At 42.6% G+C, this 25,853-nt stretch overlaps 1 protein-coding gene across 1 annotated transcript; it reads left to right on the top strand.

Moving 5' to 3' along the window:
• Positions 1 to 357: 357 nt before the first annotated feature.
• Positions 358 to 25,733, top strand: phactr3a (phosphatase and actin regulator 3a). Its single transcript, XM_068752020.1, has 12 exons — positions 358 to 460; positions 14,029 to 14,193; positions 14,974 to 15,141; positions 16,084 to 16,296; positions 16,538 to 16,766; positions 16,901 to 17,151; positions 18,210 to 18,363; positions 24,221 to 24,276; positions 24,652 to 24,713; positions 24,837 to 24,977; positions 25,180 to 25,256; positions 25,718 to 25,733. Exons 1-12 carry the CDS (start codon positions 358 to 360, stop codon positions 25,731 to 25,733), a joined length of 1,635 nt encoding a protein of 544 aa, XP_068608121.1.
• Positions 25,734 to 25,853: the final 120 nt, after the last annotated feature.

Raw genomic sequence — 25,853 nt, forward strand, 5'->3', positions numbered from 1 at the left:
CGAATAGAATCCGAATGTAACGTATGCAGCATTCTAGTGCTGAATATACGGTCGTGTTTCTGGACAAGGATGGGCATCATCGGGGGCATAACACCCCTCCCACGTTCACACATCATCACGCACACGACCCACACGCACACACATTCTCACACACACACACACGCGCACACACACACACACACACACACACACACACACACACACAGAAGACGCACACAGATTTTTTGCTCAGCCATGGCTCCATGCTAGATGCTGAAAGCGGCTGTTGTCAGAGCGCATTGAATCTGCTTTCTCCTGACCTTCCCTGCCTCGGTTGGGTTTTAGGTATTTTATTCCGGATTCCCGTGCACGCTCCCGATGGCTACATCGGATGCACTAGACGGCTGTCTGCACAGAGGCAGATCTCAAAGTGACCCGAACATACTGACCGAACCGGGTATCGATTTGGCTCACGACACAGGTAAGATAGAAGCGGCATTGTATTTGTTTTATTTTTTTCATATGGGCATTTGTATTTGATGTTTTACTGTTTTTATTGCTTCTCTGAAGACGAAGCGGGTTTCAAAAGGCATTGCTTTGCCCTGTGGGATGTGAGAACGCGGCGTAATTGGCGCATGTGGTTCCAACCTTGTATCACCAAATTGTGGAGCTGCACATTGAAAATGAATGTACCATATCGGTCTGTTGATGTTTGCACGCCTCTCTAGATTTACGAGTTGTAAAATAAATAAATAAAATAAATAAATAAAAAAGCCTGTAGCTCAATGGATGTCGCTATTATGGCTGCCGGTAAGATACTATTTAATAATCAGTGTGTAGGCCCTTTAAATCTTTTGCCGCCACAGTAATTACAATAAAATATTCAGTTTTGATATGACTTTTTTTTTAAAAGGTTGTAACTTAAAAATTGTTAGAGATAAAGCCATATACTGTAAATGAGAAAAATCATCAGTATATGAACCAAAGTTCAAAACCAAAAATATGGCGACAGCAGAGAAAGGCAAGAGAATCTTTTTATGCCTGATGTTACAAATGGGCCGGTCGGCTTCCTCTGGCCAATAAACATTTTGGCCCTCCAACAAGCAAGCCGGTCAGAGCGACCACCAGAGACAGGCCTGATGGACGAGACAAGACTTGTAGAATGTAGAGAGTGCGATCAGAGAAAAAAACATTGAGGCATCCCTCGATGTGAAAACAAAAAAAAAGCTATGTCATTGACTCTTTGTTAATTGTTAATTAACAAAGAGTTATTATTGTGAACTGATGTAATATGACTTTGAGGAGTGCTTTAATATGAATTTAACGTGTGCAGCAATTACAGTCCAGCCTGCTGCACCATGCCAGCCTCCCTATACTCATCAGATCTATGACGGGAGCCTGAATGCAACATATTTAGTTTGTTTGTTTTCTTCTGTAAGTCAAGGTGATAGTTTGAGGAGCAACAGCTTTGCATTAAGGCTATAGCTCTGACACTGCTTATTAGCAGCTCTGTGAATTCCCCTCTCTACCAATCGCCATCGTCTCCATACTGAACTGATCACTGTTGTAATCAATGTGTAGCCTGTTGGTGGAAATACTCCCCTGTTCAGCACAGCGGCGTTCTCACAATGGATTGATCCTGCTATTTATGGATGCTGCAGGTGCTCTTTGCAACATGGAGCCCTTGTTTATCTCTGACGTATTATATTAGTCGTCCCCATGCATGTGGAATAATTTGGTGATATCTGAAAAAACATCAACAGAAGTCAGTTTCAGCACTTCTCCAAGTAATTCCTGCAAAAGACGATTGTACTGTATATTTTATTTTTACTAAGGCTATTGGTGTGTTTGCTCTCAGGGCTGCTTTCATTTCAGTAACCGGTGTATTGGTAACTCAGGCTATTTATGGTTATGCTGTGTGGGCTTGGAAAGTCATTGCTTACCCCCCCATGTGTGCATGGTGAGTTTTACGCAAATGAAGAATGCCCAACTGAATGATTCAGGACTTATCAATTGAGCATATATTTTTAATGATCACGGCTGAACTCAGACCTCCAATGGATGATTTCACCCACTGATGAAGTGGATTGTAATGATGTCATACTGGGACTCTAACACATCTGAATCAACAGAATACCAGCCTGACTGGTCAGCCATGCTAGTAATGAGAGCTAAAGCCACTAAAGAGCATTCTTACTCGGGAAAATATACAACTGCATTTCAGTGTCATGTAAATATACTATGCATTTCAACGACACAATGTATACAGTGACTGCAGCACACAACATGGGGGGGGGGGGGGGGGGGGGGGGGGTGCACCCCTTCTGTCTGTTGATTATCACTGCACCAGCATCTGGGACGCCAGTCATTGCCAAAGAAGTACTTTTGCAGAGACAGACTTTTACCCTCAACACAGTGGCTCTTGCAGCTGTAGTGGCTGACACTGAATTTATCCACTCAACTCAACACAGTGGACGTGGAACAGTCGATACAGGCAGCAGTTACAGTCGGGCATAGATCCAGCACAAGGTTCTCTAGAATGAAGCTACATTAAGAGCATCTCAGAGAAGGACAGGTCAATGCAGAATTCAGTCCAATCCTATTAGTTATTCACTATGAAATATAAAAAATAAAACAAAATTGTGATTAGCATTTTTCTTTAAAAAAAAAAAAAACACAATTGAAATTATTTACTCTTGACTCTGATAATGTGTTCTCAAATTTTGATTTCATTCTTGTTCAGTTTTGAATGGAGGCATTGTGTTTGATCTGCTGATTTACATTTATATTTGAGTTTCTGGATACCTAAGTCAAGTCATGGAAGTATTGTTAGTGACTTTGTTCAGACAAGGCGTTTTTAGATTTGCCCCTTAATGAAATGTCACTTTCGCTCAAATTTCCACTTAGTCATTGCTGTGTCAACCAAGGTAATGTTGTGAAGAGGACACCTTGAAGCGCTGCAGACAGGGAGTGTGTCCAAAGCTGGGCTGTCTGTGTGTGTGGCTTCATTCCATAAAGCAATTCCTCTTCCCCCGGGGAGATCACAGCTAGACAAGCACAGGTGAGAAAGATTTGGGAAGGATGTTCATTCACATACTATCAGGACAGAGTACAAAAAAAAATCAGTACTAGTGATATCCACCAAGGAATTGTTTTGTTTTCATCTGTCTCTGTTTGTCACTTGGTTGGTTGTCAGCAGGATTATGTGAAAACTATTGATATGGTTTCCATGAAACCTGGTGATGGCGTCTCGGCTCAGAATACACCCCATAAATGTTGCTGTGGATCAAGGTGGAGGGACAGACAGAATGTAATTTTTTTTAAACAGTGACTTTGTCATAATTTCTCCCGTAATATGACGTAGATCATGCTGGAAGTAAGTGACTCATTCAGGGGATTAGTTCGTGCAGTTTGGTACCGATCCAAATAAAGACAGAAGCTACACTTGACAATCCAAGAAGAGCAAAACTGAGCAAAAATAAAAATGAAAAAAAGAATCAACTCTTCTCGCTTAAGTTTGATTGAAGATGTTTCATCGCTCATCCAAAAGGCTTCTTCAGTTCTAAATGACTGGTAGGGAGTCCAGGTACTTATACTCCCGTTGGAGCAGAAAACAAACGACTAAAACCACAGAGACAAAGAGGTCTTCTTAGGAGTCATTTATCATTTAATAATTCTGTATTTGGGAAAATGTTTGCCAAATGAGACATATTTTATTGTTCTTTCAGTTCACAAAATACCACAAAAAAAATTGTAAAAATAACTTCATAATTTACTAGAGCCAAAGGACAGTTCATGAAAATGCTTTTATATTTCAAAATGTCAAATTTGGCATTTGTGAATTAGAGAAAAGCAGGTCATTCCGTAGCTTGAGATGGAAGAACTGGCAAATGTCTTTGCACTGTTGTTTGTTCATTAAACTGATCAGTATGTTCTTTAGGTCTCGTCCTCTGCTATTGGTCACACTGATACTTGGATAATCCTCTCAGATCTAACATCAGAGGAATCTCTAAGGATTGCAGGTGCTCATGTAGCCCCCCCCCCCCCCCCCCAATCAACAAGACCCTGCGAAAACTGATATCAAGCCGCGACTATGACTCACCCCAAACCAGGGCAATGCCTTATACATTATACACAATACCTCCCTCTGGCCATGATGAGTAAATACGGGAAATTGTGAGTCAGTTCTTCTTGTGTAATGCAACCCCCCCCCCCCCCCCCTATTTAGCAAAATGACGAGGGAATAATTTACACAAAATGTATTAGGAGTGTTGGGTCCTGATTCTTATCTGTCAGAAGTTCCTGCTTCATGCAAAGATGATTTAAAAAAAAGTAAACCTCCAGCTCCAGTACCCTTCTTCTTTTTCTTATTGTTCACTAACTGTCATCAAGAACAGATCTCCTCACTCACACACACACACACATAATTAAGCTTTTACCTGAGTAACAGAGCTGCAGTTCACGCTATAGTCATGACTCATCCTTCATTGTGTTAAGGGACTGTCAAGACCGCCTGCTACTAGTAGCAACTGGAGAGCTATTCATTTCTCTCCTCCATAATGCTTAGAGGCTGAACGGAGGCCAAGGAGTCACAGGCAGCCATCTAGCAGCTAATAGTGAGTAATGAAGATGGTCTTGGTCAAACTTAGATTCCATTAAATTTTATGTTACAAATGATACAAAACAAATCTGGATTTTCTTAATTTACTATAATTTACTTATGAACTTATAACGGAGGCTTAAAAAAATAAGCAAACATGTCTTGTAAAATATGCTTTTAATTCACTCATCAAAAATCACAGTCGTAAAGGGGTCCGATATGCACTACCATGTAAAATGTGTTCTGGATCTGATCCATAATGAGGTCAGGAAAAAACATCAAACTTTGACATTGAAAACTCCATTTACTCAAGTACACATCAACTCTGATTCACTTTTTCTTTTAATGATTGGTGTATAAAGACACCAAGAACAATTTAGAAACTTTTGGTGATGATCCAGATCACCGTGTGGACAGTGTAAATCCAATTAGGAGGGGAATGAGCTGCTTGGCGGAGGTCTGCTCTCTCAGTGTGCTTTTCTATGGGCATGTAATTGGAAAATTATTTTAACAGTGAAAATAAAAAAATTGGGAAGGTGATATTTTAATCATAAGTGTAATTACTTAACATTTGAAGTTCTTCACCACATAAATAAGTAGATGCCATTACATGACCCAATTACACCATAGATATGAAAATGTATCACTACTGGATAAAACAAAATTACTTCACATATCCAGACACTCATTTATTTCAACTCATTTTTCAGTTTGTCACATGTCCTAAAATTTGAAAAGTATGATAGCCGTTGTCAAAATTTCATCAGAACAGAAAATTCATGTTTCTTAGTTCAACTCTTAAAAACCAAAGCAAGATAAAGTTACATTCAACAGTCTCATTCAAATGTTTGGGATTGGTTTTAATCTTTTCTTTCACTCTGAGTAGTGAATGGGTGCTCAGCTGCATCTGGAAGACTGCTGAGTTGTACCCTCTTTCACTGTCTTTCAGCTGTCTGTGAAAGTGGAGCACAAAAATGATGGCATCAACAAACCTGAAGATGGGGGGGGGGGCAGATTAGGCCTTCAACAGTGTTTGAGCCATGTGTTGCTGCTTGCATGTATACGTACACCTGTGTGCTTGCATGATTTTTGGCATGTGCATCCATGTATGCACTGATCTGCAGAAAAACCAGCAGGTTGGTGGAGACTAGCACAATAAAAGACTAACTCAAAATCACAGCAGGAATATGCTACAAGACAATCAGACCGATGAACAGAGAGCCCTGAGAGAACTGCGAATGAAGGCTTATTATCAGATTGAACAGGTCACATGTTTTCTAAGGGTCAGCTTGAAAATTAGGAGATCCATCTGAGACTGGTGTGCTGTAGAATAAACTGTATATGATTTATGCTACATGTGTTGGAACATGCTGAACCAGCATGCATTATCCTGTAAACCACTGTAAATCAGGAAGATTATTTAAGAGCAGCAGAAAGAAGCTGTGGACACAATACTGACATATTCAAATGAATTGCATTATTTTGACAGAGTCATATTTCACTTCATGCAAGCAATGTAGGTCAGATTTACTGTTTAATGGTCTCCAAAATCATCTGAGGAAATGTCTGGGGCTAGTAATTGCTGTTTGGTGTTTTGTGGGTCGCATACAGTGACTATGAGGAGAGTGAACCAAAGTAGAAATGTTTCAAGCTATGAAACCAAAACAATGAGCTGAAAAGTATTATAAATCCTCATTCATGGGATTGGTTCCCAAAAAGTATTGATTATTAAAGCTCCCACTGCAAAATCATGAACGTCCTTAACATCCATCGAGCAGTCAGTCTTCCAGCTCTCTTGCAGAGGCAATCTTAAATAGACGTGTTGTAGCCACGCTTCCCTCTCCTCCCAGCAAACCTGTCGGTTTCAGTCAGAGATGGAGGAAAAGGGAAAGAAGTGCAGATTAACACTCCAGTCGGGGAAGCAGAAACGCAGCAGACAGGCAAGAGGGAGGAGGTGAAATCGAAAGAAGGCTAATTTACCCACTGCAGGGCAGGCACGATGGGGCGGACTGACAGACTTTAAACCACGACAGAGATGAAAGTGGTTTGAGGCCCTGCGTAGAGTGACTGTTTGATAGGCACTTAAACTCCAGCATTATTGAGAATCTCCACTGGGGCCGCTCTGGAGATGCTAAATTAAATACATGGACAGATCAGATAACTGCACTAGACGGTATGCCATCACGAAAAGGAAATGAATAGAAGCTTTTCATTCTGTTGTTGGACTGACTGTGAGGTAAAGAGGATATGTGAATGAACAATATTTTCCTCACTTCAGAATCTCTTCATTCAATATTCCAAACATCACAAGTCCTAACAAGCTATCTATGTTTTTAAATGTTAGCGTCTAAGTACCATATCATTTAATGTTCCTCACGTCACCTGGCAATAGGTCCATGGACATAATGAGGGACAAGCCGAAAGAAGAAGAAGATTCAAGAAACACTTTGAAGACTTGGCATGTTGCTTTTTTTATTATTGTTTTATTTTTTTACTATTTCCAAAAGATTATTAAACTAAACGATTAATGGACTGATCAAGGAAATCAGACGATAATGAAAATCATTAAATGCGCCAATGCGTAAATGAGAGCTGTTTCTGAAAGCCTCATCATGTTGTAACGGAAGTGTATTTCAGTAAGGTGCATTGAGAGTGAGTTTGCTCTTGTGGAGCGGTGGGCTTCAGCACCATCTGCCTTTCAGCACCATGGACAGCACCGGCATCCGCCTTTCAGCACCATGGACAGCACCGGCATCCGCCTTTCAGCACCATGGACAGCACCAGCCGCTGCCTTTCAGCACCATGGACAGCACCAGCCGCTGCCTTTCAGCACCATGGACAGCACCAGCCGCTGCCTTTCAGCACCATGGACAGCACCGGCATCCGCCTTTCAGCACCATGGACAGCACCAGCCTCCGCCTTTCAGCACCATGGACAGCACCAGCCGCTGCCTTTCAGCACCATGGACAGCACCAGCCCCCGCCTTTCAGCACCATGGACAGCACCAGCCTCCGCCTTTCAGCACCATGGACAGCACCAGCCCCCGCCTTTCAGCACCATGGACAGCACCAGCACCCGCCTTTCAGCACCATGGACAGCACCAGACTCGGCCGCTCAGCACCATGGACAGCACCAGCCTCCGCCTTTCAGCACCATGGACAGCACCAACCTCTGCCTTTCAGCACCATGGACAGCACCAGCACCCGCCTTTCAGCACCATGGACAGCACCAGCCTCTGCCTTTCAGTTCAGTTTCGGGAAAGAGATACAGAATCCCTTTTCTTTCGTTACTCGAGATATAATTTTGGTATTTTTAAATTACATAATACTACAAACATCACTTTTCCAGTATCTCAATTCACCCAGCGGGCTGCATGTTTGTTTGACTCCTCCGTATATCTTGTATGAAATGTATGAAATAATTACAGAGACATTTATTACATGACAAATATGAGCAAGCATGTAACGCCTGGACTGTTTATGTCCAGGCATGACAAATTAAATTATTGCAGAGTGCACCAATGTGTCCATTCTGTCCTGCATCACAGAATGATCCACTGGCCATGATTCAACCCAGTGTCTCTCTGATGTCCAGCATGAAGGATGAACACAGCTTTTTTGTATTAAAATAAAATCAACCTTGGCTGAATTTTACTCTTTTAGTTCCATTGAAAAGTTCAAGCTTTAGCACACACTGCGACTCCATTTTCTACTGTGGTTGTATCGAGTTATTTTTACTCTTTCAATGCCTTTTGACGTCGATCTAAACCCCAAACATCCGCTGCCAATCCTGATATTGAATTCTGCCTCTCTTCAACGGCCAATAACTCCAGAACGAAAAATGTTAGGAACACGCTTTTTTTTCTTGATGACAGAAGAGAATATAATCTTTCATTTGGTAGGTTTGGTGTTTGTGTATAAATAGAGAAAAATAAGTGAAAACTGGGGAACTCAGCGTATAGCTGGAGCTGAAAATGGCTGGCACTGAAATAGTTAATTGGCTCAAACCATCCCATGTTTATATTAATGCACAATTGAGAGAATCAAAATGTGAATGACAGCTGTGTTTTGTGAAAATGTATGCAGATTAGTGCGCTAACAGCCGTGTTTTGTACTGTTGCTTTGTGCACCTCCCATTGTTTTCCCTGCCTGGAGACCATTGTGCAGTGTTCTCCCTGCAGAGCGATGGAAGCCCATTGGAACCCAGCTAGCAGGTTCTGTACCAAGTGTAGACACAAAAACATGTCCACAAACACTTGAGCAGTCGGTGAATATTTATTGAATATTTGCTCTCATAAGCTCTGCTTCTGTAAACCTTGTGTAAATGTTTCAGAGACTGATCTGAAGCAGCGGTAGAAGCTAGAACGAAAAATAAAACACACCCCGTTGCTCACCCTCCTGACTTCTGGTACTGGAATCTATTACCAGCCTCATTTACTGAGAACACCCACATGCTTTTTGAGGACACACAGCTATCTCACCTGTGCATACTACTTTAATAGTAGCAGCTGTGGATGCCTGCGTTGACTGTTATGTGGAGCAACTGAAAAATACTGAGTTAGAGGATGCTGTTCAAGGACCCTTTTAAAAATGCCAATATAAGTATTGGCTGCTGCAGGACTGAAGCTGTGACCTTTTTGTTGGCTGGTTTTTGTATAGAGAATCCCGCCCGCCACTTTCTAGACAACAGTGTAGTTTGATAATGAAGCCCCTTTCATGAAGACATACATTATTAATGCTCTTTGTCAGTCTTTTAGGTTAAAATAATTAGCCTCTAATGTGAATAGATCATGTGTGTGTGCTTGTTTATGATATTTGTGTGAAAAGAAATAACCTTTCATTTCTGGTAATATATAATCACCCCTCCATGAACAAAGTACACAGGCATGACATCTGTCTGGCATAACTCAAAAACTACGTTTTTTATATATAAAGACACTTGTCACACGTGAAAACATGCAGCTTCTCACCATAACCTGAGAATGAAATATGTGCTTCTCTTGATGTTGCAACAGCAGATTACATGTAAATGCCATTAGTTCACCTTTGTGATGGCAGAATCCCACATGCAGACGTTTCACACTTGGGCTGCATTTCTTTGATGAGATGGAGGCCTGACCTTTCCAGATCATTCTCCCCCTTTTTCATTCCCTAACATGTTAACAGTACACAAGATACAGTACATGGAAGAATAACTCATTCCTTTACACAAATTGTTTACTTTTCACGGTTACTACGGTGTGCTCTTGTTTTTTATTGGATATTTGATTAAGAGTAGGCTGTGAAATGAGATGCAGATTGGCCTTTTATTGGTGACACATCTATTCTTTCCCCTCATGAAGGACATTGTGGTCTGAGAAATGTAAATGAGCAAAGATGAAGAACATGAAAACAAGCCCATGACCCTGGTGTACACAGTCGTGGTTACAGTCCTCTGCTTAATGGATTTACAATGGCAGAATTGTACAAAATGCATTTACCTAATACAATTGTACGATAGAGAAAAAATATTTTTGGGGTTTTTTTAGTATTTTTTTCAAGTGGTACAATTTTGAATTTTAGTTTAAGGGGGCTGATTATCGTCAGGTATGAGGTTTGACGTCGAGAAAGAAGGAAGAATCTATTCTGAAAAGAGGTTGTCAGACATTAATAATGTCAGTGCTGAATAAACTTTGCTCCTTTCAGAGCCTGAACGGAGTGATCGTGGGTCAAAGTTCATTATTCTCCCTACTGTTCATTTAATAAATCACTCTATACTTAGCTTCTACCATGCTTCAGTCCAGACATTTGTTTCTTGTTTACTCTATTCTTATTTTACGTGCTCTTAGCTCTTGCGAGCCGCGCTCTTTCCCTGTGAGTCAGTGGAAGTGTGGCCGGACGGCAGCCATGCCCCCAGGGCAACAGGGCTACAAACAGATGGCAGCACAGTAGTCAAGCCAAGGGGGTAAAGTTATGAGGTTCACTGACATGGCAGCGGGTAAGTAGGGGGGGTCCATTCATTGTCAGCAGGACGGGTGTGAGGAGCAGGGAGGAGATGTATATGTATTTATATGGACCATGGAGGGCTAAGATAATACAGAATTATAGTAGCCCAGAGAGGACAAACAAAAATCAAAATCTCTGTAGAGCTGTTATTTAGCATTTTGGTCCATAGTTTAAGAATTTTGATATTGTCAAACGTAAACAAATAGAACAACAGAAATAAAACTGTACTGTAACTTGTTGTTTTCTATACTGTAAATGTTGTACTGTACTTGATTAGATAGTGTTTGAGAGGTTTCAGCACTTGCTTGTAAAACAGCGCGTTACATGTGCTGGTGAACTCGAGACAATGCTGGAGTGAAGTCAGGAAAGCCATGCTTTGTCTACTGCAGCCTCCTAGTGAAACTAATCATTGATATCCCAGCACTTAATGTGAAAATGTCAAAGGCTGACTTTGTTGTATTCATTGCTCGTTCACACTCACGGTCTTGCTTTGGTACATATTGTCTCAGCAAGCACGTCCTCCTTGACACAGCAGTCTTGTAAAAAAAAAAAGTAGCTTTTTCATTCTTAGACTTCTCTGACTTTAATTTATTCCTGCTGGCTCTTTCAGTTGGCTCTGATCTTGGGAAGGGGAATGTGAGGAGAGATCTTGATGCTCCTGAATTTGCTGACAAGGTGGCTCGTTGTGGGGTGTGGTTCCTGGTGGAGCAGCAACACATTTACTTTTCTGACATTTCACGTGATCACATTGCCCTCTTGATTTCACTCTTCTATAACTTTTGTGCGTAGCATCCAGAATTCATTGTTTCGATGCATTTGTGCGTTTAATGTTTTCTGTTGGAGCTGTGATGTCTCATCATGTGTAAAGCCGTGAGGCAACACCCCATTTGAGCCAAAATGATCTTGAATTTATCTTGCAGAGTACTATGGACAGGGTGCATGCTATTGGTCCGCTGCATCAGCATGATACGGGGATTTAGCAAATCCCATTTAGAACATGCATATTAATTAGAATCATATATCATCACCATATGGTGCTTGTCGTCCATTCACGCTTCTCTGACGCACATTTCGATACAGCCGCGTCCGACGGATGAAAGAAAGCTCCATGTGCATCCCTAACGTTCTCCCCGTTCCTGTGTTCTACCCAAACGCTGTCATTTCCTCTGAACAACCACCTCTTAGATGAAAAATGCAGAGTTACTTGATATGCATTAAAAATAGCTGCTTTGTGATTGGACAAAACCCGATTCGCCTGCATCCTCTTCCGTATAGCAACAGCCCCCTCCCAGTTCTCCTTCTTGTCTCTTCTCCCTGGAATCCCCCATCCCCCCCCCCCCCACCCCCCATTCCTATCTCCTTCCCTCTTTCAAAATGCAGACGGATTTTATCCTCCACGTGGCTTTGACTCCTTACCCACAATACACTTGGTGCTGCCACTGGCTTTAGATGTGGCAGACACTGTCTGTGCAAGGGGGGGGGGGGGGGGGGGGGGTCCTCTGTACTCGTCTCTCCTCTAAGCCACAGACCTACCCGCTCCTCCTGCTGGCTCCCACTGCTGCGGCAGCATCTGGATGTGGTCACCATGGCAACAGCAACGGGCCTGACCCCACCTCCTCTCCCCTTCTGTTTTCTCTCCGTACACTCACTCTCTCTCTCTCTCACTCACTCTCACACAGCATTGCTACCCCTCCTTCTCCTTCTCCTTCTCCTTCTCCCCCTCTCCTTCTCTTCAGCTTTTTTTTCTTCTCTCTGTGTGATTGGGAGCGTTTCCTTCAAGCTTGACCTGGATTCAGCATCCAGCGCCATGGCTGCTACAGTGCCATGTGTGACAGTAGTAATGATTACACGCTTAAGTGGATATTCACGGTCAACTGACCGGTTTCCTTGAACTTCCTTTACAAAGCAAAAAACTAAAAAATACCTCCATTGTTTTCATAATTGTCCTTTTCGTCTTGCATTCTTTTTCTTTCCTTTTTGCAAATACCTTTCCTGTTTCCGCTCCTCCTCTTCGGCCTTGAATCTTATTTCCTTGTTTCTCACTCCATTTTGTTTTTGCCCCACATCTTTGTTTATTCTTTCCTCTCCACGTTCTCCTTCTCTCATTATTTGCCCACTCATTTCCCGATTTATCCTCTCCTCCTCTCTGCTCGTCAATGCGCTTCTTCCGAAATCATTGCTACAGTTCTCTTTCCTCTCCCAAACTCACGTACCTGCATAAAAGATACAAGAGGCGGTTCTCCCTCCTCCGTCACTCGACTCATACATACTGAGCCACTCTGCAGCCCCTCCAAACCACTTCCATCACAGATCCTTGCCTCCTCAGATGAATATTTGAACAAACCGATCAGTCTCCTGAAGGAAGAGGTTGCTGTGTATTTGTCACGTTGACGTATGCAGCTCTTTAATATATGACATCTACTCTTTCTCAGGTCTTTCGTGCATCTGCAGTCCCACACTTTGATATGAGTCACAGTTGGCATTCATAGTAATACAAGTTTTGACAGGGGAGTAGAGGGAACTGCTTAGTTATTACTATAGACAAATAATAATTTAAAAAAAACATGATTTTACACTGAAATTGATACATATTTTTATGCTCTTTTACAGTTTTCTCAGTATTTGTGGCACTTCCACTCTTTTCTTCTGTGGACTGTATGGTTGTTTACTTTGGTCTTTTTTGTTTTTGTTTGTTTTTTTAATCTGACCTCTCCGAAATCACTGATCATTTTGCAAGTTGTATTTTATTTTATTTTTTTAACAAAAAACGTTACACTTTTACACAAACAAATCATCAACTTTGTTGGAGGAAATCAGAAATGTACACTTTTCTCATGCTCATGTTTGCCACCTGTTTTGTTTTGTAGCATCTTGCAATGATGCTAAACATTGGTTGCATAGATGGCCTTTAGTCAGCTCTGAAAGAGAGTACAATAATCTTGAAAATATAGTTGTGACCCTGTTTATCCAGGTAGTCCAGCAGAGAGCAGCTTCTGAGAAAGCAGTGAGGCTGGCCTCTGAGGAAATGCCTCGTCTGTAGTCTTGTGAGATCTGTTGTGTCTCTGCGCTCTTATGTATCCTCCATATTTGGTCAGAGAGAATTATTTATTTTGAAACGTGACGCACGGCTCATGGGAAGGGATTCACAGGGAAATAACAGCCATGAGGGAGTGTGGCTTCATCAGATTACTCTTTATAATTCAATCTGTTCACAGCAATTGGACTCCATCACGGTTTATTCAGTAAGGGGAGAGTACTAATTGTGCTCTGGTTTCTGTCTCTCGCTATTTCTCTGTCCCACCCCACCAACTTTAACACATTTTTCTTTGCTGCTCCACTTCCACCTTCATATTGCAACACACACTTTTCTTTACTTCCCTTCCTTCTCTTCCTCCCCTCTTCTTTATCTCATTTCACCTTCCTGTCTCAATTTTCTCTTTTTTGGGTTTTTACTTTTCACTGTAGTGGAGTTGGTGGACCAGCAGAGGGTGCTGAGGACTGGTTGCCTGGTTACCGGGGTCCACACTCCACCCATCCGACGTAACAGCAAGCTGGCCAGCTTAGGGCGCATCTTCAAGCCCTGGAAGTGGAGGAAAAAGAAAAATGATAAGCTCAAGCAGAGTTCCACAGGTATGCTGCCAGATGGGTGGGTAAGTGGAGGGTGAGAAGATGGTGTGTGTGTGGGGGGGGGTTACAGTAGATCAGTTCCCATCCATATACAGAAGTACACACATTCAAATGCTTGCATTTCTCTTCATCTCTAAATCACACTCCAATGCAATTCATCCATTTATAATATGACTGAGGAGAGTTGTATTTTTTTTACATTGCTAAAGTCATGACACATCTACAACTTTAAACAACCAAGAGGAAATAAGCTGCGTTGCCTTAGCAACATCCCTCACAAATTGCACAAGGTATGTTCCATCCAGAAGGTCAGATATGACATACACCGTGCTGCATTTGTTCAACCCATTACAAATTGGATGGCATTATTCTGCATTAAATTACAGAAGCCAATAAAGAAACACTAACAGCAACAAATGGAAAATGCTTTAAAATTGGTTGAGATACAGATTTGCACAACATATTACTTTTGGCTCAGGTGTCATGGGTGAATTTATTTACTAGCAAGAGACGAAGAAAAAAATCTCATTTTGAGCAGTAAACAGAAGTTTTCTTTTCGTCCGGATCCAGCCTCTAATATTGTCCGAAATTGCCTCCAAAACAACAGGAAGTGTTGTTAACTGGCATTCTGAGGGTTTTTCGAACGTTCCTGGCTCAGCTCCATCGCTCACTGGTAACACAGGAGAGCTTCTTGAGATGTGTAAATCAACAGCTCTATCATTCCCTTTTTCAATCCCACCTCAATCCCAGTTTTGTTTTCCTCTACTTCTCATCCTCTCACAGATGTAGCATTATCCAGCAGCCTTCTATGCCACGACTCAAGCTCCCCCATCCAGGGCTGCTGTTCAGATGGAACAGTTCTGATTGGAGGATTCGGGGGACCTTTAAACCCACACCTCACAGTCAGCAGTGTGGAATACCTTGGTCCCGATGAGGAGCATCCCTCTGCAAGTAGGAAAACTGTCCTCAGCTACAGGAAGTGTTTTCACTTTATAGTAGATCAAACTAAAAGTCTGTCAAATGTGATCAAAATCAAACAAACCTGAATGGAGAGAGAACAAAAGTTTAATTGATTTATTTAAAGGTCCCATATTATGAAAAACTCACTTTTCCCATGTTTCTACACTATTGGGTCACTACCAACCCAAAAACAGCAAAATAAACCATCAAGTGAATCCTGCATAGCTCTGTAATCACCTCCTGAAATGTGATGTCACAGAGGGCGAACGTGCACAAGATGTGCGTGCACATGCATGCAATGAACTTTCAGAGGCTTTTCTGACAGAGCTGTTTGAGACAGAAAAGAAGGGTGCTTTCCTGCAGCATCTGTTTGCTGTTTTGACAAAAACCTTTACAGATATTTCATATAATTGTCTGGGAACTGCGATACCTTGTGGGAAAAGAGTATAATAGTGATCTTTAATTATATGATTTAATTAGTAAAGAGGGATATGGACTTCTTCTTTTTTCACACAGTCAATAAAGATGAGACGGAAAAAAGAAAAGAAAATGTGTGTAAATCGATCCCCAGCTCATGAACCATTAGAGGGCAGCAAAGACAACTTAGTGATGTATTCAGTTTTACAGCGCCGAACTGTAAGCAGGAATCCAATACAACATCCATAGTATTTACACAGTACTGGTGTAGTTGATCGTTATAAAAGCTCAGTATTACGTCACAAAGTGTACTTGATTTCAAAGTTATCTGTAATTTTAGCGAACGATACCCAAACATTTGTATCTCACGTGTCAATCATCACCAGCAGTGATCAACAACGGACAGTGGACTGCGATGCAGGACAACACCCCGAATCTTCAGAACATTGTTTTATGGGCCGTTTTTATCAGCTTTTATCCTAACGTTAGTGTACAATCATTTGTGTCTCCCTTTAGCTGCCCCTCTCCAGGACTGTGATCGGCTGGAGAACAATGTCCCGCTACCAGAGGAGGTTGGAAGTGAGGAGGCGCACGCTACCGGGGATTTACCTGAGGGACTGCAAGATCCGGGAGAGCAGATGCAGGACCGATCAGAAGAGGATATTCCCCTAGCAACATCTCCACCTCAAGTACCTCTGAAACCTTTGCCCCAACTGAGCCCTGGAGATGGTGAGTAATATTCAGCAACTGCATTCCCATGGTGTCTGCGTCAAGCTGCTTCCGCTCGTGTTTTGACGTGTGCTTGAAAAGCGGAACGCTCGGCTCTCTCGTTTGCACTTCTTTGCTGCTTCCCTTGCATCTGACTTCGCGCCCAGGGTCATTGTCCTCATTGGACCAGCTGTGAATCCTGCTGTGTCTGGCGCCAATCTGCTGCATGTCTATTCTTCTGCTCACGCCTCCTCCCTTCCAGATTCAGGCCCTGTGTCACTCCCTGCTCACCTGACCAACTCCTACCTCCCCAAGGAGCCTCCTCCCAGAGCCACGGATAGCCTATCCTCTTTGACGCTGCCGCTTCGAGGTCTGCTGGCCAACTCGTCAGGGTCTCCGCATCTTGGAAATATGATGCACCCACCCATGCCACCTAGCTGCATTATGGAGGAACTACAGAGAGCCTTTGCATCAAAGAATAGACAGGAGAGGTGAGTCCTCAGGCTACCCTCTGAATAGTTTAATTCATTGCTTATGGAATAACATTCATATTTAAATTCCATATATTCTCTTCATCTCTTCTCAGTGCTGTTAACATTAATTCCTCCTCCCGATGTCCCCTCAGCGTCCACGAGGGGTGTGAGCAGGGCTCGCCCCCGCGGCCGTGGTGTACCGACATCAGGCTCTCTCGCTCCTGCAGCTCAGAAAACCAACGCTCATCATCGTTGGGGGTCAGCTTTGTGGGAGGTGGAGGGTCCGACTGGCCCAAGAAGGAGGCAGAGGAGAATAAGGAGAACGTGCGGCTGGACCAGTGCTTCTCCAACACCTCCGGACTTCCGAACGATTTAGACGGCTGGAATGATTCCGTCATCTCTGGTGGGCTGAAGAGATATTAGGAATTGCTGAATTGACGATTTCTTGCTGTTGTGTGAATTAGTTTGGGATATTTGGGTGAAATTATTAGCACTACAAAAGAAATACATTTCTTGTACCGATGGACACCCAGCTGTGGCCTGCAGCTCATTCAGTGTCTTTGGGAACATTGTTCTGCGCGGTAGCTTGTTATTTTCTTAACATAATCTCGGTTCAATCTTACTGCCTCTGCTTGCGTCACTTCCAAGCAGAATTTAGTTGTCACCAAAAGAAAGCTCTGACAAGAGCTACATATTTCCCTCAGGACCTGAAATTAGAGCAAATACACACGACTCCAGGTTCAATTTTGCCTTAATTCCAAATCTGGTTTTGCTCTTTGAGTATTCTATAGATAATTAAGATAATTAACAAATACAGCAAAGTGGAACAGTTCAGTAATTAAACAGATAAAAAAAAAAGGTCACTGTCATCGGTAACCGATTATACATTATGACAATCTATACGCAACAGATCTAGCTGCGCAGTTCATACTATTTAGTGTGTGCTTCTTTTAGTGATATTCTCTGTAAAGGAGGTTTTTCTTTGCCCAGAATTGTGGCATTCCCTACATTTGCACAAAAATGATCTGTCCAGTCGAGTAGAAATCACAATTGGAGAGTGTCCAATTGGATTGGAGAGTGTTCTTTGATTCAATTATGTTACTTTATGCAAACTGTGTGTGTGTGTGTATGTGTGTGTTTTGTATCATCTCCAAATAGTGTGTCCATGCGCTCATCCAAAGCATGATGCATATCATTGATAAATACTGAGAATAGAAACCTCCTAAGGCGCGTTCTGCACCCTAAGCAATGAGAAATGACCATTATAAGAAACCACAGACTGCGTCCTCCCAGAGAAACAATTCTTTATCCTGTTTATTGCCATCAAACTACATGTTTGATCTAGTTTGTAATATGTAATACGCAATGCTGTTGAGAGCGTCTACACTGGATGATATAATGTGCAACACTGATGCTTCTGTAATATTTGCACTGGGTTAAAGATTGCATTCATGCTTGCAGGCACACTTCCTCGCAGGCTAAGGAAGGAGTTGCTGGCGGTGAAATTACGAAACAGGCCAAGCAAGCAGGACTTGGAGGATAGGAATATCTTCCCAGTAAGGAGCGACCAGGAACGCCAGGAAATTCGCCAGCAGATTGAAATGAAACTGGCCAAGTAAGAAACAAACTCAATGTCTTCATTATTATCAGTCTGCTTTTCTGGAGTATTAGTAATGTGTAAGTAAGTAGAACGAACGAAAGCCACCGCCTCAGGCTTGTTGAGGCAACACGCACAAACTCTTCCTTCTCCTAATGGAATGGAAGCCTTACTCTTCAATCAGGTCCATAAATACTGGAGAAACCGCATTATTTAAGTTCCCCAGGCAGTTTCACTGCCATGCATTTTGAACAGCAGGTGGCGATGACCTCACAGGAGGATAAATACCTGTCAGTTGGATCCGATGGGCCCTTTTCAATGAGAAGTGAAATATCATCAACCTTAACATTAAGACTACGTGCTTCTATTTAACCCGCCTGTGTTTGCTGTGACCTGGACTAATGAGGATCTGCACAGAGATCTTCAGTCAGACCTGATCCCATTGGCTGCTGAGTCTGAGAGGATGTCCACACTGTCGCACTCACCTGCTCACCTAACCCCACAGGTTTAGCCCAGGGCTCAGCATCAATTAAATAGCTTTGCCACATATAAGATTGCTAAGGGTGCAGTGGTTGATTGGAACCCGGTGCTACGGTGTAGTGGGGAGCTCTGCTGATCCGGCTCCTGGTTTATGACGTGCTCAGCCAGGGTGCAGGAGAGATCATTTGGATGGAAGATTAGAATTGTAAAGTGTGGCTATAGTTTTCTAGACATTGACAGCTAGACTAGTCAGAAAAATCTGTCAAACATGACCCAATTCTTGCATTTCGAGAATTTTCACAGAACCTTTCCTACATAAAGATGCACAAGATATTTAAAGCTAGAGAAAAGCGTTCCTCGAACTGGGCAAAAGAGGAAACCACCACCCGGTGGATAATATAGGTAGTGTATGGTTGAGTCACTATGAAGTAAGATATGATGTAACACAAGAACATTTGTATTTATGTGCAGCTCGTCACGCTGAATATGTACAGAAAAAGAGAGAGAAGGGTAGAAGTATTTCTTGTCCTGCTGGGCAGACTCATCCCAAATATAATCGCCTGTCCCCACATGCCCAACTCTTTATTTTGAGTTAAATGTCTGCAGCCATTTCCTAATGACTGATTAAACAAAGAGTAAAATATCATACCCACCCTTTTGTTAAGTGGTTCTATCTATCTATCTATCTATCTATCTATCTATCTATCTATCTATCTATCTATCTGTCTATCTATCTATCTATCTATGATAGGTAATTGGAAGATAATTGTGGCTAGTTTTTAGACATATCTATCTATAATGATAGGAAGGATATTCCATAATTTCCTTTAATAATTATCCATGAAATAGTTTCTGCTCAGTACACATATGAGTAATGGATGCCCTCCATGTTTACAGTAATAACAGTAGGAGATGAGCTTAAAACCACATCAAGAGGCTACTGTATTTTGGTAATGGTAAGCCTCTCTGCCAGGGGTCGGGAACCTTTTTGGCTGAGAGAACCATGAACACCACATATTTTTACATGTAATTCCGTGGGAGCCGTACAATATGTTTAAAAGTAAATACAAGTAAATGTGTGCATTTTATGTAATAACACTTTTAAAGTACAATAAGTCTATGAATTATTTATTTGTAATAACATTGCTATGCTGTTGCTATGATGGATATGTCTTACCATTAATGCGGCTTCTGGTGCTGCACGGTTTTGCTGATGGCTTTGTGACTACAAAGTGAAAAGTACGATACTCCTCGTACTCCAGCCATCTTCTAAAATTAGCTCGCTGACAACGAGCAATTAAAACGAGGGAAGTTTACTTCCTGATCTCACAACAGGGAACCCCACTTGAACAGTGTCTCTGCCTCATCTGCGTTGCCTAGGCGATAGATAGATAGATCGGTGACCGTCGCCGGTTCGCGCATGCGCAAAGGAGTGTGACAAAACTATTTTCTTTTTGTAATTAAAGATTTGTCTGCGAGCCAGATGCAGCCATCAAAAGAGCCACATCGGTTCCAGACCCCTGCTCTTATATGCTATATTCAAAGCTGAGACATCTTTTGGCACAATAAATATTAATTTCTTGTGCCAATATTAAATTCATTCTTTGATGCATTCAAAAGCGCTATCAGTTTGTTAGAGTGCAACAACAAGTGCAGACAGACGTTGCTTTAACATTCATTCATTCCATTTAGCAGGTTGCGGGCCAAGCTGGATCTTACGTCAGCAGTCAATGGGCGAGAGGCGGGGTACACCCTGGACCAGCCGCCAGTTCATCACACACAGACAATCATTCACACACACTCACACCGATGGGCAAATCAGTGTCACCAATCCACCTGAGCTGCATGTTTATGATTCAAGATTCAAGATACTTTATTGTCATTATGCGAGCATAATAAAATCGTGAGAAGGCCCACGGCTTAAGGCACACATCATAACATAAACTAAACTCTATCTCTTAAGAAACAATATATATACACACAGAGAGAGTGAGAATCACAGGCAGTAGTGCAAAATAGCAACAGCAGCAACAGGGCCGGCATAAAGTGTCCCAGATTGCTACAAGGGAACGACTGCTTTCACAGCTCGGGGGAAGAAGCTGTTCCTGAGCCTCGTAGTGCTGTTTCTTATTGTCCTGAACTGCTTCCCTGATGGAAGCGGGACAAACAGTCTCCGCTTCCATCAGTGGTGGGAGGAAGCCGGAGAACCCGGGGAGAACATGCAAACTCCTCACGGAAAGGCCGTAAGTCGGATTCAAACCTGCGACCTCCTTGCTATAAGGCGACAGCGCTTACCACTGCGCCACCAGGCCGCCTTGCTTGAACAGTAATGGAGCAATCCTTCTTTTCTAATACTGCGAAACGTAATGCCCAAATGCCGACAGCAACAGTCACAACTGAGTCTAGTTTTCAAACACTATGAAACACCAGAGCAATTACACAACCGGCAGTGCAAAAAAACACAGCCAAGAACAAAGTACCACCCACACGCTCTCGTGATCAAGCGGCTATGGTCTGTCTGTGATACAGCTAAGAATATCGCTTTCAAGATCTATTCAAAGCTTTACTGGAAGGATAAGGCGCATTTGAGGAACGATGTAGTGCTGAACACTAGTTCACCTTCGTGTGCAGGTGATGCTGGAGCGTGTCTGACGCCTGCATGAGAGCCAGCGGGCTCCGCGTCTGAAAGGTTCTCCTCGAGGCACAGCAAAGAGAGCGGCTGCGTGTTTTGATCCAGTGTTAGACTAACACCGTGTCCAAGTGATTTTACTCCTTAAGAATGTCTCTGAAGTTAGATTCAATGATTTTGTGCAACCGCTTGACATAATGTAATCAAAGCAATTCAGCGAAGCCTTTTTGTCATTATAGCCGTTTAGATTTTGTTGCAAGTTCATGACAAATTGATCATATCAGGAGGATCCTTGAAGCAGCTTTATTTCTATTTATTTTAATTCATGCTGCTGGAACACACACTACCCGAGAAATGATTTGAAAAGCTTCACAAAAAGGCAACGGTTAAATTTGCTGTTTGTTTGTCTGCAGTTATTATCACTGCCAGCCGTATTTCTACACTCTCTCAACACGTATGTTCATGAACATGCATCTTCATCCTATGGTACACTATGTGCATAAATTGAAGACACACTGCACCATTTTGAAAGGAAACCCCAGCTAAATATAGCTCAGAATGAGTAAGAGGAGGGGGGGTGGGATGCAAATTTCCCCTGGGAACTCTGATTGAAACAATCTATCACACACTCCTCGTTTAGATGGATGGATCTCTGCTGGTAGATTCAATCTGCCCCCCCCATTTATCTGCAGCTCTATTTGGAACCCTACGGTTGCATGTGCAGCAGCTCAAGCAGAAACCAATACTGTTCAATTATGTATCTCCTCTTCTCTCCACAAGTTTGTTGTGAGGAGTTATATCAGCAGGATTAATAAGGTGGGCGTGGGGGATCCACTAATGTATTCAAAACAGAGAGAGAGAGAGAGCTTGGAATGGCCAGTAATTTTGTGTCCTTCTACACTTGGAGGCTTACGTAAAGTAAAGTGTTAAAGCTTCTGTCACCTCGCTTGTTATTGATATATTGTTATTGTTTGGATTTTTATTTATATATTTTTTGTTCCTAACTGATTTTATTACAGAATGTAAGAAACCCTCGTACTAACAGCTATTTGTGGCCAGTTACCTTGAATTAGTGAGGGAAGAAGTACTCACATCCATAACATACTTCAAAATAACAACTCTACTATGTGAAAATACTACATTGCATCATATTCTGCACGATCATCTTCTGTTTTGTAGTGCGGTCATACATCACATATGCTGCTCTGTCACCAATAACACACTATTTTCCTTTAGTTAGAGTCTCCTCATCCCATAAAAAGCAACAACACGAATATCCAGAATCCGTAGCTTACTAAAGTAAAAAAAAAAAAGAAAAGGCAGTCTGTTTCTAAAAATAGCCACTGCTTCTCTCTGAAGAGCCGTGTGGAAGTGAAATCCACGGCAGGGTGTTGCTAGGCAGACTTGAGAATTTCCGAAAGAGGATTCTATTGTATCAAAGATACCAAGTGTTGTTGCAAAGCAACTCTGAGACGCGGTCAATCAAAACGATGGGAAATCGTGTTCATCGGGGCTCTGGAGTGATTTATCTGTTTCATCATTATGTTACAGCGCTGGGAACATTTTGTCTCCGTGTGTTTATAAAGCACCGTTAAAGCAAATTGTGGTTATAGATGTGTTTGGAGAGAAACTGATCATACTGCTACATATGTGCAACATCAGAGAAACTGTTCCTGATTGCTCAGCTAATAAAACCAGGTGTCGGATTATCCCTCTTGGTATTATTATTATTGGATGTTAGGCTGTGTTAGAATTGAGTTGGACTTTTCTCTGCGATTAGAGGCATTCATTTTGACACTGATTTGGTTTCATCGTGAGCCTGATATTAAGTTTAAAAGATGAGATGCTCTTTGTGAGCTATTATGCCATCGACACTCATGGCTGCCGGCTGTGCATCTGTCCCTCATGGTCTCAACGCGTGTGACCTACCTTTGATGCCCTACACAGGACAGGACTATAAAGTGTCCAGGGGCTAAAGTGTCCTGCAGAATAGTGCCGTTCTGTCCTCTCTGTCCTTTCTACCTCCGGAGGCGTGCTGCGCCGCATGCTGTCCCAAGCTGAGCCCTGTTGTGCAGCTCACATTTATTATTTACTTGCAACAGTTCAGATGACCCCAGCGACCTTTTAGATGCTTTGATGATGAAACACCTGCAATCATATTATATCTAATACTTATATTAGATCACATACTTTGAATCCATCCATTATTTTATTGTTTGTTGGAAAATTGTCTCCTTTTTTAAAAAGAAAAAAGAAAGAGAAATCAAAAAGATGTCTTGTATACGTGACTAAAAATAAAATGTGCTGGTTCCACAGCGTGTCAGTAGGAGGAGGATGGGGATGCCGTGAGTGGTAGCCCGTTAAGCTCCGCCCACTGAACATTATGCATGCAGTTACCAGGGAAACTCCGGGAGTCGAGCCTCAGTGGTCCATCACGACGCACTTCAGACGCGCCGTGGCGTCCCTCCGTATAGTACGGAGAGTTTCCAGGCTGGTTCCAGGCTGCCTCGGTGTCAACGCAACGCGACCGCTGCAGAGATGGGAAAAATAATTTGAGAACTCGCTAGCAGGGGGGGGGGATTGGTCTTCTGGTATTTCCAGATGTGGGGCGCGCCTCTGCCAAAGCACCACAGCCGCGGTTTGGATGCGAGATGGAGACATAAGGGGGATTCCGCACGAGAACGCGCACAGTCAAGAAGCTACAGCCGCTTTAGAGGCGCTTTAAATCACAATGGTTCAAAACGTGGTTTTGGTGTTTCTCCGCAGGAGGCTGAGCCAGAGGCCGAACGTGGAGGAGCTGGAAAGTCGGAACATCTTGAAACGTAAGTTAAAAAATAGTTCCACTCATTTTTAACATTACAGGTAAATTGTATGTGTCAAAGCTCTGAACCAAAGTACTGAATTAGTAATGGCACAGATCTCCATTATTCAGTAACCAAAGGACGCATGAGTGCTTCTTCTTTCTCTTCATCTTCTTCAATTTAAACCCTGTTCAACCTAGTGGAAAGGGAATTCATAGATTTAAAACATGACAAACCTGCCATGAGTCACGCATTTGGATTTTTAAATCATTTTTATTACATGATCAATTGTAATTCATGCTAATTGGTAAAAATAAAAAAAATAAAAAAATATTATTTTTATTATTTTATGTTGCATTGGAGTTTGAATTGATTTGACTGTTTTCTATTTTGCAGAGAGAAATGATCAGACAGAGCAAGAAGAGAGGAGGGAGATCAAACAGCGATTAAACAGAAAGGTACATTTACACAGATTTGGAAGCATTTGTTTTATAGCCTAAAACAATACGTACCAAATAGACATGCTGCAGGTAATTGCTTTTATCCACAACAAATAACAGCCATTTCCTCACGCGTTCCAGCTCAACCAGCGGCCCACAGTCGATGAATTACGGGACAGAAAGATTCTGATCCGTTTCAGTGACTATGTGGAGGTTGCCAAAGCTCAGGACTATGACAGGAGAGCAGACAAACCCTGGACTCGCCTGTCAGCGGCAGATAAGGTGTGTGAGGGACAAATAAAGTGTGATGTTAAAGAAACATTTACGCCAACCATTCTCCCTCCACTCCTCAAAATCAAGAACCTGTTGCTCACGAAAAGCTATAAATGGATTTTAAAACAATTATCCACTAGGATGTTACAGCATCCTAGTGGATCAGGATGTACTTATTGAAGCACTAATGCTGCCCCCCCCCACCCCACAGGCTGCAATCCGAAAAGAGCTGAATGAGTTTAAAAGCACCGAGATGGAAGTCCACGCCTCGAGCAAACATCTAACGAGGTCAGTGCTGTGTGTGTGTGGGGGGGCTGGGAATTCGTGTTCACTCTATTCTGGGCTGCAGAAGTCTAAATATAGCTCTCCTTTCTCATCCACGGATGGACCAAGGAGCTAAAGATAGATGGGAGTGCTGCCAAATGGGGGGAGGGATGAACAATACGCAAGGTGTCCTCCAGAGAGCTTTGACTGCCGAGCAGAGAAATGATTAAATGCTGCGGCGACCTTGGATAAGCTTGCATGGGAAGCGGCGGTCATTGTTGTGGGGATGCATAACCCACAGGGAGGATGGGATGTGTTCAGCGACTCAGTGCATCCAATAGCTGGGCTAAAAATAGCCCCGCGGAACTGATTAATAGCTGCGATCGAAGCTGGGTTCAATGACAAAGCCCCCCCCCCCCCCCCCCCTCTGCTCACAGTTTAAACTTCTCCCCTTCACCCAAAGCCCGTGCGATTTGTCTCTCCAGGTTCCACCGGCCATGAAAACAGGGAGTTTCTTCTGTGAAGAAAAGCTGAGAGAAATTTTCTGAAGCCGCTACAAGCCGCTCAGCGATGACGGTCCAAAGCGCCTGGAGCCTCCTCGTCTTCGGCGTCTTTAACATT

The sequence above is a fragment of the Brachionichthys hirsutus genome, chromosome 2 (genome assembly GCF_040956055.1).
Source record: "Brachionichthys hirsutus isolate HB-005 chromosome 2, CSIRO-AGI_Bhir_v1, whole genome shotgun sequence".
Lineage (NCBI taxonomy): Eukaryota > Metazoa > Chordata > Actinopteri > Lophiiformes > Brachionichthyidae > Brachionichthys > Brachionichthys hirsutus.